Genomic DNA, 15,392 nt, shown 5'->3' on the forward strand with positions numbered 1-15,392 from the left:
ACACTGTGAGAGAGAAGGTGGAGGTGAGTTTGATGGGGATAAAAGCTGCCCAGCGTTTAGTCAACATGTAACCGTAGCAGTTTAGCTCTTGTGGTTGCCTTGTTTTTGTCATGAATGTAACTTAGAATCAGAACAGAAACAGAATTGTAAAACGATAAGCTCGCACACAGCATAATGACTTTTATTTTTAATCATCCAAAAAAAGGATTTGTAACGAGCGGCTGCTGTTTAACTTTTGCATTTTAAACATGCTTTTGAAGTCCCAGGTCCAGCTGGATGAGGTATGATAGTGATGACACTGTGAATGTAATGGGGTGAAGCTGCAGACTGCTGCGTCTTTAACTGATACAGCTCGATGATGCTGATGTGAAGCGAGCAGATGAAACTCCCGTCTCTCTCACTCCCCATGGACGCTTGCAATCTGCTCTGGTTTTGTAAACACTAAGTAAACCTCAACTGCAATAAAATCTACTGACAAACACGAGCAGTGAGTTTTACTCCTCACCTGTGTTCACCTGTGTTCAGCTGCATCTGTGCCACATAACAGCTTCAGTGGTCATAGAGCTGCACTTCAGTAATAAATGGAACATAATGTTGTTTATTTCAATGAAAGGATTTTTTTCCTGCCTGCGCGCCGGAGACGGTCAGAGCCAGAGGCAAATTGTTTTCAGGAGCATGTCTCGTTCTCGTGGACAAGATATCTCAGTTACACCTCGACGCAACTTCTTCAAATTTGGCACAAATGTTCACTCAGATTCAAGAATGAACTGATTCGATTTTGGTGGTCAAAGGTCAACGGTAAAGGTCAGCGTGACCTCACGAAACACTTTTAACCATTTAGACTTCACACAGCAATTATGACAAAATTTCACACAAATGGTTGATATTTTCTCTGACTCTGGATAAACAGAGATGTGACCTGAAACTAGTCTGAGTGGAGGAGGCAGACGACCACGAGGAGGTGATTCTAGTTTTTTCAAATATGGAAAAGTAATAACAGATAAACAGGCTGATTTTCATTTGCTTTTATCACAGAACAGACTTGTGAGCAAAAATCCCTGATTAAGAGAATATCATTTAAAAATGAGGTTACAGACATCTGCTTTGACAAGATTTATGAATGTCAATTTTTCAAAATGTATGATGCACTTGTGTGTTAAATCTCCCTGACAACAGGTCGTTTGCCTGGAGCCTCTGCCCCCAACCGTCTATAATTTAAGTCACGTTCCATCTTTCCAGACCTCCGGAATCATTCAGATTCCAGCTTTCTGGTTCAGGACTTTATTTCACAACCATACTTATTCAGGCAGGTGGAGCATTTCACTGTTGCTGTGGGATTCACCAGTTACAGAAATAGGTTTTTTTTTTCTCAGAGGAAGGTGAGAGGGTCAGCGCCTCTCTAGTGCCTGTACATCAAGAGAACCAGAAGGCATCTACAACTGAGTTCAACACAAAGACAGGAAGGAGCAAACATGGCTGCCTCCAGAGTTCAAACATCTGCCCTGGAAGAAGCAAAATTTCATTCAAGCTTTAACCGCAACACTTCAAATACAATATATTGTTTTTATTTGTTTTATTTTATTTTGGTAACATTATGGTGGCAAGTTTATCCTGTCTCATTGTTTCTTTTGCTGTCAACGTGAGGGTGGCTAGATGTGCCTGCCTGCCATGACGATATTAAAACAAGCTAACTACTGTTTATAACAGGACAGCAGCCATGTGGGGGAATCAAACCGTGGAACAGCTGTTAAAATCGCAAACAGCTGACTGAAATTTCTGACCTGAAAGAAACCCATGCAGTTGTCTGACAGCCAGATCACTGATGGCTGATCGCTCCTCAGACAGCTACTCATCTGGTAATTCATACATTGTGTGGTTTAAAGATTAACACCTTGTCTCTCATTTGTTTAATCCATACACAAACAGAAATATGAAAAAGACAGTATGTGGTTTTATGAGGAGGTTATGTTGTGGTGTTCATTAGTAGGAGCCAGGCTAGCTGTTTCCCCTGCTCCCAGTGTTGATGCAAAGCTAAGGTGATTGCCTCCATATTTAACATGCAGACATGAGAGGGGTGTTCATCTTCTCATTTGCCACAAAACAAAAAAAGCATGTTTTCCAAAATGTTGAACTTCACTTAATGAGCTGTAAAACCCTTTTCATTTCGTTTCTTACATCTGGGATCATGAGGTTTTCTATTACTCAGCTGAACACGTTAGTTTACACAGGATGGGGTTCTCTTCTTTATTTTTGTGCCATAAGAAGGACATAAGTCATGTTCAGATAATTACAGAGTGGCCAGTTTATTGGCTCCACCAAGCTAAAACTGATGCAGTCTAACACAGCAGCCCTGAACTAAATCCAACCTTCATAAAGGTTCTCATGTTCAGGTTTTGTTGAAACTTTTAGAGAGATGTTGATTCAAATGTATGATCATTGTATAGATTTATATTGATACTGTAGATGTTTCATTGCTGCCAGTCTAACGCAGTCTGTGTGTGTGTGTGTGTGTGTAGAAAGAGCTGCTCCAGCTTGCAGGTTGCAGCACTTGAGCTCTTTTCATAGAAAATGTATGAAGGTTAAATTGACCATTTGAAATGCTGAGGGATGTGATTCTGCCTCAGCTCTGCTGGTGGTGAAGAACAAAGGCACATGAGGCGAGAACCCATGTTTTGACTCCACTGGAGATAGAGTCTGTAATGGATGGATGGATGGATGGATGGATGGATGGATGGATGGATGGATGGATGGTGTTTTACTGTGCCCCAGATTTTACTGCTGAATGACACCTGGTGACCATGTGACCATCTACATGAAGCCACATAAAAAAAAAAAAAAAATTTGAATAGAGAAATGTATTAAATACAAGAACTTTCCCACTAATGTATCAGCATTAAGGACATGTTACACTGTCCAGCCACCTGTAAATTGAAGAAGTTATTTGTCAACATTAGGTCACAGAGGAGATGGGTAAATAATTTTAATATTAATTTCATTGTGATCATAAGGAAATTATTTTATGAGCTCAGGAAAATAATGTTCACAGATGACATCATTAATGTTTTCTTGTTTCATATTACTTTATTTTGTAATCACAGGAAAACAAAGCATAACAGCCTCACTTTTCCTCTGATGATTTAATTACTGGTCTGTGACCCTGATAAATTGATTTTGATACCTTATTAATGAAGAGTAAACTATTTTCTAACGATGTCACTAATTAGCTTCAGATTACGGGTGATGCAAAAGAGCAGTTGTGGTGACACTGAAATCCTCCACAGTATGAAAACAAAGTTAACAGTAGGCAGCAGCACAGTCCAATAATAAGAGCCACCACAGTGAGTGAACTTAAGAAGGCTTTGTCCCCGTGGACTCGGGGATCTGTAATGGACGCCCCGCCTCTTTCATCATGAATAAATAATCTACAGGTCTACATGTCTATTGGCTGTCGACTGTCTGTCATCCGGCTCTGAGTTCACTCTTCAGACAGACAGGCTGCACGAAGCCGCCCTGAGTTAGAGAGCATGAAAACGGAAGTTGGGTGATTTTGCTTCCAAAATAAAAGTATTAACCTATCAAACTTTTGTTAACGTGTATTCATTACCATTTAAACGCTTCTTATGTAGACTTTAAGGTCCACTTGTGATCACTCTGTGTTGCTTTCTTTTGGATCCACATAATTGAAGCCTAAGATATTGTATGGTATAGCTCATACAGCATTTTGGTGTTGTTTCGTTAACCTCTTATTTTATTAGAGATTAAGATAAGGTAAGGTAAGGTAAGATAAGCTAAGATAGCATAAGGTAAAATAAGATAAGATAAGAGAAGATAAGATAAGATATGTACCTTTATTGATCCCTCATAAAGAAAATTCAAATTCGACACAGCAGCACACAGGAATAGCAGTTCAAGGGGGAAATGTAATGAGAAATAAAATAAGAATAGAAACAGAATCTAAAGATGAAATACTGTTGAAGTACTATATACAATAACAATATACAATATACACATGTAATTAATAACAACAGTTCCTTATCTGTGCTCTTTCCTCTCAGCCTGTTTTTTTGTGCAGCTGAAACACATGAATTCCCTCCCTGAAAACCAAAAATCTTAACTGATCTTTTCTCAGACTGTACTATTTTATTATTTTTATTTTGTGAAAACCTGGGAGACTGATGCATCTCAACCCTGCCTTTTGACTCTCTGACTTTTTCTAACGTGAGCACATGTAGCATGCAGACAAAGAACAGATAATTACATTGATTGCAGTTAAATCCGACTCATGACATTAATGGGTTTCCTTCACAAACCACCAATCTAAATGCCTCAAAGAACATCAGTGTATCCAGAATTTTTTTCACCAGATGTTTGCAGATGTTTTTGTTTGGGTCGTTTCTCTATTATTCATTCATTCATTCATTCCCAAAACAGATTCAACTAAACAAAGATTTATTTATACAGCACATTTCATTCCAGATGGAAGCACAATGTGCTGCACAAAACTCAAACAAAAAAGTTATCAAGGAAGTTGCAACCACAAAAAACTACGTGATAGTGTAAAGATAAAACGTTCGACACGTAAATGATACGAATGAAGTAAAACCTTTAGAAAAATAAAATAATTAAGACCAACAACAGTATCATCAGTATGTAAATTAAAACAATTAAAAGGTAGGAATAACATTTCCTGTTCTTATGTCTTTTATTTTGAAAGATTTGAGGGGCTGTTCTCCTGTGGTGTTCTCGCTGACTTTACAGTGGAAGTCGGGCAGCTTTAGAGTCTGAACTCAACAACAAGCCCTCTCAGGCTGGCCCATCACAGCCAGTTGTTCTTTTCTTTTTCCTTTCCCTCCTTTCGGGACTGCTGTTTTCTCTCCCCCTCTCCCTGCAGTCAGTGTGAGTGGGTGTGTCGATGTGGGCCGGTGTAGCCTAGTCGCTGCTTGTGCGCACTCTGAAAAGAGGAAAAAGTTGATGATGAGTTTAGTGTGAGAGCGGCCCGCCTCTGAGCAGGCTAACCGTCCAGGAATGGCAGTTTGGACCAGAGCGGACAAAAACGGTCAACTGGACCTTTTGCTCCGCGACCGCTGGATCCGTGTGGCCGCTGAACTCACCCGCGAAACGCTGACTTTAACGGCCGAAGCGGAGGTAACCGGACAGGGGGGCAGTCACTGGGACTACAACAACTCTTCGGCGGGCCTGCGAAATGGCATGTCGAACGGAAACGACCCGGGAACGAGTCCGGGGAACCCTGGCCGCGGTCCGTCCTCTGGTCAAGACCAACTTCAGAGCCAGAACCACGGGGGTCGGGGGCGTAGTTCCAGCCCGGGGCGCGGAGTTGTCAACCGGGGTCAATACGACGTCAACTATGGTCTAAACAGCCCTGGGAAGTACCCGAATAACGGCACAAACTCAGACTTTGGAAGTCCCAGCTCGAGCTACGGCAGTCCCGGGTCCAGCTTCGGGTCGAGACAGGGTGACTTCCCCGTTAATCTAGACGGTTCCTCGGAAGCTGTGCGGAAAGTCCGAGTTGTCAAACAGGAGTCTGGCGGGCTGGGGATCAGTATAAAGGGGGGGCGCGAGAACCGGATGCCCATCCTCATCTCCAAGATCTTCCCGGGCCTCGCCGCCGACCAGAGCCGGGCTCTCCGGGTGGGCGACGCGATCCTGTCGGTGAACGGGAACGACCTCCGGGAAGCAACACACGACCTCGCGGTCCAGGCGCTGAAGAAGGCAGGGAAAGAAGTGACGCTTGAGGGTAAGTTGGCCAACGCGAGAGCGGGGATTTGCAAAGGCCGAGATTAGACTCCTGTGGTGTGGGTGCACACCTCTGTGCATTAGCCCGTTTTACATGGATGTCACTTTGGTTAGAAAAGGTGTGGCGCTTCTTATTACATAAAATGAACTTGCAGTAGATTTTCATACAGAGACTAAAACATAAATTAGTTTTAAACCATGTCACATGTTTACACAGTTTAAGTGGCACAGTATATTAAAAACAAGAATAGCTTGAGGTTTATTGTAAGTGACTGCATGACCTTGTTATTCACCAGGACACCACTTTTATTTTTGAATAAAGGACAGCAGGATGCACACTACCACCACAGAAGTTTGGTGAACTTTGCAGATCCTCCACACATGTTCTGAGGGTTGTAACTTTCACCACACAAATAATTATTTCTGTAACAATAATACAACAATTATGATACAACTGCAGACACACAGGCATAAACAAACAGAGTGCTAGTTGATCTATGGCCAGAGGAGGAGGAGGAGCGGGGCTTAAGTGATATCAACAGAACAGAGAGCCTTTGATTAGTGTAAACAGGAAAGTAACCACAGTTGTGGTCACAGTCAAGAGTCAGATACATTGTTAGATACTCTGTGTATTTGAATCACTGTGGGTTGCTAAAGATAAGAGGCCAATGTCAGCATGAGAAGATGAGATTTGTTTCCGTGTGACTGCAGTGACACTGACCAGGAGAGAGAAAGAGGAAAACATGTAAATGATCTGTGTGGTAACGAACATGTTAGAGAACAATGTAACCAATTACATCTAATCAAATCAGAAACTTTAAAGCAGAAGTGTATCAAAGCACAACTGCAATGGAACATACGGAACAAGGATATGAAACAAAACACCATATAATACATGAACTGTGTCAATTACTGTGTGTAAAAAGTTAGGCTAGGGTCATACATTTTTACTCACTGCATTTGAAGCGTTTTTAGATTTATCCTGGTTTGATTGATTTTTTTTGTCTACTGAATATTTACTGTATGGTTCAGACTTGGAGCTGTTTCATTAATCCACACTATCTCACCTGTGACCTGTGCCTGCACAGCACTAAATGGCAGACAGGCTCAGATAGTGACTATTAGAGCTTCACAATTTATCGAAATATAATCAAAATCACAATATGACCAAGTCTAACATCCAAATCGGATTTTTTTCATAAAGGTAAAATGTGCCACATAGTTGTGCTTTGTTCAAACCGTGAGTGTTGTGGTGCTACAGAGATGCCCCGGCCTGCAAATCATATTATCCAGACGTAAAGGAACACGTTTGTCTGGTATAAGACCAACAATCACATCATCATCATTTTTATATTTTTTTCAGTGAAAATGAAAATGCAAAAACGACCATTCCAACTGAAATCGCAATCACAATATCTGCCAAAATAATCGCAATATGATTTTTTTTGCATATTGTGCAGCCCTAGTGACTTCAGCAGCTACAGAGTCAGATAGTGCTGGAGTTGGTGGAGATGAAAGCAGAGCTAAAAGCAGATTGAATATTTTACATTCGTCCTATCTCCACAAACACAAATTCAGATGTAAGTTAATGTAAATTAATAAGCGATATCCATAACTATAATCTGGAATAGTGGCTATGATCTATTAGCCAGTTAGCCAACATTGATCATTGCAGTTCAATAAACCGCATTTATTCAATTACAAAACACCAGCTGGTATCATCTGATATTGGAAATAGGCTACTGACACTTGTTTTGTCTACAAGAGTGCTTATCAATGCATCACACGTGCAAAGTATTCACATTAGTAGCTCCACACGCAAGGTCTGCGGAAGGTTTCTAGTAGGTGTGCAGACATGCATCCCACAGAACTATCCACATATCAACAAGATTAGGTCATAACGTAGTATATGGCTGGACTGTGTGTGGTCAGTGATCCGCTTTCAATGGGAAGTTATTAAAAACCTGCTGGAGGAGTCACTAAATGTCACTAGATGACGCTAACTAGCATGTTCATGATGTCATCGTGTTGTTGCGTTCAGTTAGTGTCAGCTGGTTTTAGCTCTTGATCTGTTTGCTTCTCTCCTCTCTGTGCTCACATATACACTATTTAAATACAGCTTTTTCACAATAAAGCTGCTCTCGTTGACCTGTTTTTCTGTTTCTGTTGTCAGACAACGGGACAAGTTTGAAACTGACTGAAACCCAGCCCATTAATACAACATGTTCTGTTACTCTGCTGTTGCTAAAATCCCGATTTTATAACCACAATGTCGTCTGACAACATCACCAAACACATAAGTTAAAGATAAAGACTGAGCTGTGATCTTTGGCTATATTTACGTGTAAAATGATCACTCAGAGAGAAAGTGAGTGAAAGGAATAGAGAGGTGTGCCTGTGGAGGGAACGTCCGACCTTGTGACTGTGGGCCAATACTGGAGACTCTCTTTTATGGAAAGTAACTAAGGTTTGTCCAAAAATTAGCTGGATTTGTTGCTAGGTGCTCTTTAAAACAAAAAAAAAAAGTCACTGAAGGGGCCTGAAAAGTCGGTAAATCTAGCGACAAAGGCGCCAAGTTGGCAACACTGCCTGTAAACTTGCCAAAACTGCACCAAATCATTTTGAAAGAGTTATGGCCACTGGCGGAAACTCCAACACTTGGCCAGCTCATCACTGGTGTAACTTCCATCACTCTGTCAGGTGCAGTGCAGCCAAAAAGCCTGAAAGCTTGCTAAACTTCAGATGGAAGAACCTGCCTCATACAAAGTAAAACATACCTGTTGTAGATGGAGGTAGCATGCTGTAAGTAGAGAGATGTGTTAGCCAGGAGATACTTAGTGGCTCATTATGGGGCTGAGCAGAGCTCCATGGAGAGTTCCGATATTAACTGCGCTAATGTTGAACTGTTTAATGGTTAGAAAAGTGGAAAAAGAGTGAATTGGGGGGAGAGAGGCCACAGAGCCCTCGGGGTCTGGAAACTTCAAGCCAAATGCAGTGTTTAATGGTTTGGAATGAACGCCGGACGAATACTGAAGAGCACAAATTGTAGGAACTAATCAATGTGTGACACATTTCCACTCAAGTCAAAATGAGGCCTGTTTTGTACCTCCCAAAATAAACCAAGGTAGAACGTGACAGACTCATTTAAGTCATCCACTGTGCTGATTAAATCAAACCGAAACCCAGAGGCTCAGTGTAAAAATGCTATCAACATCAGTTTTCCCTAATAAGACATGATCCAAAATATTGTGTTGTTACACTCGGTTACTGGTTTTTCAGCTGGTTGATGGAGATCTCTTAAGTTGACAAATGAAACAGATTGTAACACAGTGGAAGTGCTTGTATCATTTTAAAACCCCCGGTTGAATTTGGCCTCCTGCAAGTGACATCAGTGTAAAAATCTTCTCCAGCAGCCCTCAGACACAGACGGGAGGATGTGCCTCTCCTGCTGCCACAGCCGCAGTCCAGACATCGGCCTCTGTGTGGAAGAATGTATCAGCTGCTTGTCACTGTTTGTCAGTTTGACGGGCAGTGAGCCTGTTGTTTGTGGACCGGCTCTTCCTCCCCAGTTCCCCTCTGTCTCTGCTTGGCTCCCACTGTTCTGAGAAAGAAACGGCAGTCAGTGAGAACGAGGCTCGATTTTCCAAACTGCTGTGCCGTGTACACAATACATAAACCCCCAGATATTCTCACAATTAGCCTAGGCGCCCCACATTCCTGACCTCCGCTCGCATGTGTGTATTTAGGGCAAAGGTCAACACCTCTGCGGCTCCGTGATTCGTGCTGCGCCACAGTTTTATTGCTGGTGCTGCATAAAGGAGGAGAGAGTAAAGCAGCACATCATAGACTGTGATGGATGTATTAGAGGTGTACAGTTCTGTTTCTTAACGAGCCTTGTGACCAAACCATTAAATTATTAGAAGCATATTGCCTGAATGGGTTTGCAATCTAATTTTGGCCCAGTCATTCTATACATGGCTGTAGATATCCAGCATAAGCTCTTGAATGAAACTTCTGCCTGAGCCCTGAGATGGTTTGTCTATTTTACACTGCAAATCAAGTTATCGGTCTCAATCATGTGTTGTTTTCTCAGCACAAATGGAAATTCTACAAAGTCACGTTGTCTTATTTTAGTATGATTCAATCTGCTTTTCCAAGAGAGATAATCTTGTCAATCAACATTTGCGCTAGATTATTAAACTTGTTTCCAGATGTTGAGTGCACACTAACAAGTTAGAGAAGTTGGTTGAAAGTTGACACACTAATATTTTTTCAACCCTCTGACAGACCCATAGGAGTGTCTCTTGAAAAAGCGCCACAAGGGCGGCAGGCGTAACAGACCTCAGTTGTCATGATTATCATAATAAACACACGGACTGTACCGACAGCTGCCTTCCTACCTTTGTCGCCATGGTTACTATAATAATGGTCATGGCTTGGGTAGGTTTAGGGTAAGATCATGATTTGGGTTAAAATAAATACTTCCTTAACATTACATGGTCTTTGTTGTCATGGTTACAATATAAACAGCTAGTTTCACATGGGAATCGAACACTGTTCTCCTGTGTCATATTCATCCATCCACCACAACCTCCTCCTGACGTGGACGTTGTCCCTCTTTATACTACGTCACTGCACTTTTCCCGTTGCTCCTGTCATCATTACTACGACCACTAGATGTCGCCTAGCAACAAAACCTAACTATGGGTCATAATAACCTGCTGCACAGACGACCTGTGGGCTCGGTTTTTACAGGACAGAATATCTGATACCACTGTGAAGATAAACTAAATGTTTCAGCTGCACTAATCAATATGTTTGTATTATCAATGGATCAAGTGACTGTGTAATAGCATCTTTCAGCTCATTGTTTTGGTTTTCTGCCCCAAAACAAGATTATTTTCAGCAAAAGCAGGCAAAAAACCTCTGACACAGGCAGACAGACAAAGTTAGAGTCCCACTGGTGAACATGGTGTTTATTTTTTGTCTTTTTTTAAAGGAGCTAAATGTAAGTTTTGCTATTGCTACTTAGCTAATGTTAGCATTAACAGATGTTTACTTACCAGTCTGGAAGAAACGTTGCAAGTTCAGCATCAAACTTCATTCCTTTACTCACCAACAGCTGTCTCCAGAGGTGGACAGTTACGCTTGTCTCTATCATGTCTTTTCTTCTACTGAAGTTAGCATGCTAAATAGCTAGCCCCAGCCCGTCTCGTCACTTTCCAGTTGTAACTTACAATATCCCCTTTTTAGAAACGAATGATGAGTGAATGAGTGAATATTGTATTCATCAGTTGGACAGAAACACGACTCCAAATCTACGCTAATGTAGTTTGTGTGAACGGAAGCAATTTTGTGTGAATGTTATCCTAAATAACGTTAGCAATGATAATGTATATTAGAGGTGGAACAGTTCCAAAATCCACGGTTCGGTTTGTATTTCAGTTTTGGGGTCACGGTTTCCGGTTCGGTATACGTTGTTTTTTTTAATATTTTTTTTACAGTCCAGAAATACCATACATCAGCATAAGATATATAGCCTAATAATCGACCATTTACAGTTTTAAAAAAATCAGTTATTCTCAAGGACATGTCATGTAGTCAAGTAAAAGAAAAATAATGAGGCAGTGTGATATTAGGTACATCCTTGTGACAGTCTTAGGTTAAAGCTAGGGGATATTTTGGTACAGCAGAAGGCGGTAGGGGATATTATACCTTGGCTCGAGTACTTCGACTACTTAATCATATGCTGAAATCCTGCATGCTTCACCACGGCATAAGGCTGCATATCTTTCACTATGATGATTCTATTGCCCCCAAGTGACCAAAAACTCAGCTCTTACATTGAGCTGGAACAAAAGATAATAAGGTTCTTTCAAGAAAATTTATCTGTATCTTGATTTTCTTAAGTTTGTTTACTCAAGATTTTCTGTTTCTTCCAAGCTAATTTCTCTAGCACACAATATTTTGTATGTAATATAGTGCAATGTGTTTGATTTTTAACAAACAAGTCAAGCTGGGATCTTCTCTCCCATTATTGTTGTAATCTGCAAATAATTCATTACTAGTCCATCATGTAGTCTATTACTGAGACCAAATTAAAGTATTATTTCTTCAAACCAAGTGCACATATGGACTTTGTTTTAAAAGTTTTCAAGAATCAGGTGTCATTTCCTTGATTCAAGTGCGGTAACCTGCCTTCTTCTGTTTCATTTTTTTAAAGCCTTTGTTATAATAGATGTTCTTTGAAATGTTCTATTATTGTGCGCTGTCACCTGGTCAGAGTTCAGGTCTGTTGCTTGTGGTTTCACTCTCTAAGGCCATAGGATTGAATGAATGAGCTCCTCTTAAACTGCCCCACCAACACATGGCATACATATCCTAGACATGACACACTGCTGCTTAATCCCCCTCCCCTCAGCTGACAGACACAATATCCCATATTTCTAAATGATTATTTGAAGTTTGCTGCAGCAGTCCCTTGTGTCTTATTGGATTAGGCTGCTGGTCAGTGGCGCAGGAGAGGAGGAGGAGATGTAGGATGAGCCCTTTGTGTGAGTAATTGGAGGAATAAAAACAGCACATACCAGACACAGAGGCTATTGATGAAACGGGGACAGGCCTGACGAAGAACAGTTCTTTTCTTTTGTTCCGCACCCCGAAACTAGCCGACCGTTCGTTTAGTGTGTTGGTTGGTGTCCTCACGGGGTGAGATCTGCCACGCAGCATGAGTCTGTACAGCCTGAAATAGGGCACGCCACTTCCTCAGCTCTGCCTCAGTATGAACTTCACTACCTTTGATATTAATCTGCAGAAATGTCTCTGGTGTCCACTTGTCAAGAGAATTATAAGTAAAACCCTGGAATGTCACATAAACTTAAATATGAATTAGGTCTGTGCGTATTAGTTTGGCTGATGCCAAAACAACTGGCTTTTTAAATATTAGATTAGAATACGTTCATAAGAATACAAGCCTCTAGAAGTTATTATTATGTTATGTTAAAGTCAGTTAATGCTGCCTGAAGATGGAAACAAAAAATGCACTTTTGTAATATTTGTATATTTGTAATGTATGTGTGGCTGCTAATAGTCACACACCCACAGTTCAGATGAGAAAAGCAACAACTTTGACATTTTTAGTAAAATCCAAGTCTTCATTTCATGTTTTGTCAAATTCAAATATGTTTGTTTGTTTTATAAAAATTCAGAAGTTTTATAGAAATCTACAATATTAAAATCATCTTAAATAATATTTTTTATATGTTAAGCTAACCCAATTTAAAAAAAAAGCTAAGAAAAAATTAAAAGGTTTGAAGCCAGAACCTTTACGCTGTGACGTGACATTGCTAACCACTGGACCACCTAAAACATAAAATACATTATAATTATATGTAAAAAAAAACAAAAAAAAAAAAACAACTGAAACATAAAACATTGTGTGTGATAATATCGTATATTGCGATATTTGAGCTGGTTAGATTAATCAATAATAAAAGTAACTGTTAGTTACAGCCTTTAATTGTAAAATAACAGAAGAAATAGATTAACTGCTACAACCTGCACTGGCCTCTCCACCGTTTCTCCTGCGCTCTGTCTCCTTCGCATCAGTCCCCTTCAAACAGCCTGTAAGCTGTGACTGGCCTGTTGACGGTGTGTAAGGTCTGTCTGTCTGTCTGTCGACCTTAGTCCCAGCATCCTGTCACACAGGAAGCTTTGTCTTTTTATTTCTTTAATTGACTCACAAGACTCTGTTTGGTTTGTGAATCTGCACCACAGCAGAAAGCATCAAGCTTTTTCTTCCTTTCCTTGTTTCAGTGTGTGTCCTCACTGCCGACACGACGGGAGGACATTTGTAATCTTGAACAGGCACTACTGCAGGGAATGATGAATGTGATTATTTTTGTTTATAATCTGCTTTATCCTTTTGTAAAAAAGTTGGCACACATATTCAAATACTCTTTGAGGCCATACACTGACCTTTGGAAAACTGATTTATGTAATTCCATAAATATTACAGCATGTTGTTGCAGATGAGAACACTCCTGTGTTTACACTTCAGCTGCATGATTTCCCAAAGGTTTTTCCTCTGATCCAGGTTAGAGGACAACAAAGAGGAGGGGGCAGGTGTGACTCTGTGTTTGAGGGATCAAGGGAATACTTTTTCTTGTTATGATCTGTGTGAGAGAGAGAGAGAGTTTGTCCACAATAGTATGTGATTACACTGCCATGCAGTCTATCTGAGCAAGGTGACTCATTTTGAAAGATCCAGATCAATGTTGTTGCTTTGATTCTTAATCAAATAATATTAAGAATTTATTGATACAGAACTTACACAATTTGAAGTGAATATTTAGTTTAAGGTAGATCTACATTAAATTTTGAAAATTTAGATATGATTTTGGGTATCATGCTGAGAGTCTCCCATCAACTCTTACATAAATGAAATACTCCAGTTTAAAATTTCAAACAGCAGCAGCACTTGAGAGGCGTGCTCCTTCTGAGATGGTTTCTTTCATCAGGTACTTCCTGATTTATATCAGAAATTAGCAGCATTTAGCAGTTTGGCAAGATATGATGAATTTAAAAAAAAAAAAAAAAAAAAGGAGGGTGTGGGGGTTAAAGGACACATTGTCCAGCTGCAGGATTTCACTTGTATTGGCTTATTAGAGCTCGTGATTCTGTAAGTGTGTACAGACTGCTTTGCTTACATCTACGTCACTCTCTGGTTAGCTTTAGTGTATGTCTCTGGGCGGAGCATTTTGGTATCTCCACTGACACTTCCCATTATTTCCTCTTTCAACCTGAGTAGAGATCTAATCTGCCAAAAATATAGAAAACTCCTGTTAGGGAGCGCAGGGCCTTAAAATCATGTTTATACTCCCAAAAATAATAAAGTGTAAAAAGAGACTTGTTTTGGTATCAGTAATGTATCCTATTGGCACCAATATGAGAAATGTTCAAACAGTGCTCATGTCTTGTTTGACACGCCACTGTAGGAAAAGCACTGGTGTGAAATTCATCGTAAAAATAAATAATGGATGAATTCCATTTAGCTGCTTCAGTTGTGTCCTGGCACTGTCACACTGTCATGACTCACTGGGACAATTGAATGGAGCAGATGTTAGTATGTTAATGTTTGTAACCTGTTCATTTCCTACTAGAACAACTTAAAAATGACTCAGGGTTTCAATAAACGCAGGTGAAAACTTCCAGTAACAATTCAATTTGTCCAAAACTGGAGATTTATTCTCAGTTACTAACTAAGCTGTAGGCTGCAATTAATGATTATTTTCATTTATGATCTATCTGATTATTATTTTCATAATTTGCTCCTTTTAAAATGTCAGATAATAATAAAAAAAACTGACGAAGCTGTAAGCAGTTTGTCATTTTTACCTAAAAAAGTGACTATATGAAAACAGCCGCAGATGCATTTTCTGTAGCTTCAACTATGAAGTAAATACGACAGTGTATCTACACTGATTTAAACAAGAGAATGAAAAGTAAAATCCCACTTCAATAAAAGCTGGTTTGCATTTGCAAAAGATGAAGAGGGATTAGTAAAAACTGTGACCACAGAAATACATACATGCTGCAGTGAATGTGGGGGACCCACAAGTACACACATGTACTGCCCC

At 40.2% G+C, this 15,392-nt stretch overlaps 1 protein-coding gene and 1 long non-coding RNA gene across 4 annotated transcripts in view; one reads left to right on the forward strand and one right to left on the reverse strand.

The window, feature by feature from the left end:
- Positions 1–4,138: 4,138 nt before the first annotated feature.
- LOC147817179 (uncharacterized) overlaps positions 4,139–15,392 on the reverse strand; it is a 22,287-nt gene continuing 11,033 nt past the window's right edge. For all 3 annotated transcript variants that reach the window (XR_015436591.1, XR_015436590.1, XR_015436589.1), the window contains exon 3: positions 4,139–9,355. This is a non-coding gene — a long non-coding RNA (uncharacterized LOC147817179). The remainder of the gene's footprint in view (positions 9,356–15,392) is intronic.
- The window catches only part of sntb2 (syntrophin, beta 2), a 34,240-nt gene continuing 23,642 nt past the window's right edge, over positions 4,795–15,392 (forward strand). The window contains exon 1 of the mRNA XM_023397399.2: positions 4,795–5,755. Coding sequence (XP_023253167.1) covers positions 5,026–5,755 — 730 coding nt within the window. The 5' untranslated portion in view covers positions 4,795–5,025. The remainder of the gene's footprint in view (positions 5,756–15,392) is intronic.

The sequence above is a fragment of the Seriola lalandi genome, unplaced genomic scaffold (genome assembly GCF_002814215.2).
Source record: "Seriola lalandi dorsalis isolate HSWRI2012SDOR001 ecotype SW California unplaced genomic scaffold, Sedor1 jcf7180002055008, whole genome shotgun sequence".
NCBI classification, from domain to species: domain Eukaryota; kingdom Metazoa; phylum Chordata; class Actinopteri; order Carangiformes; family Carangidae; genus Seriola; species Seriola lalandi.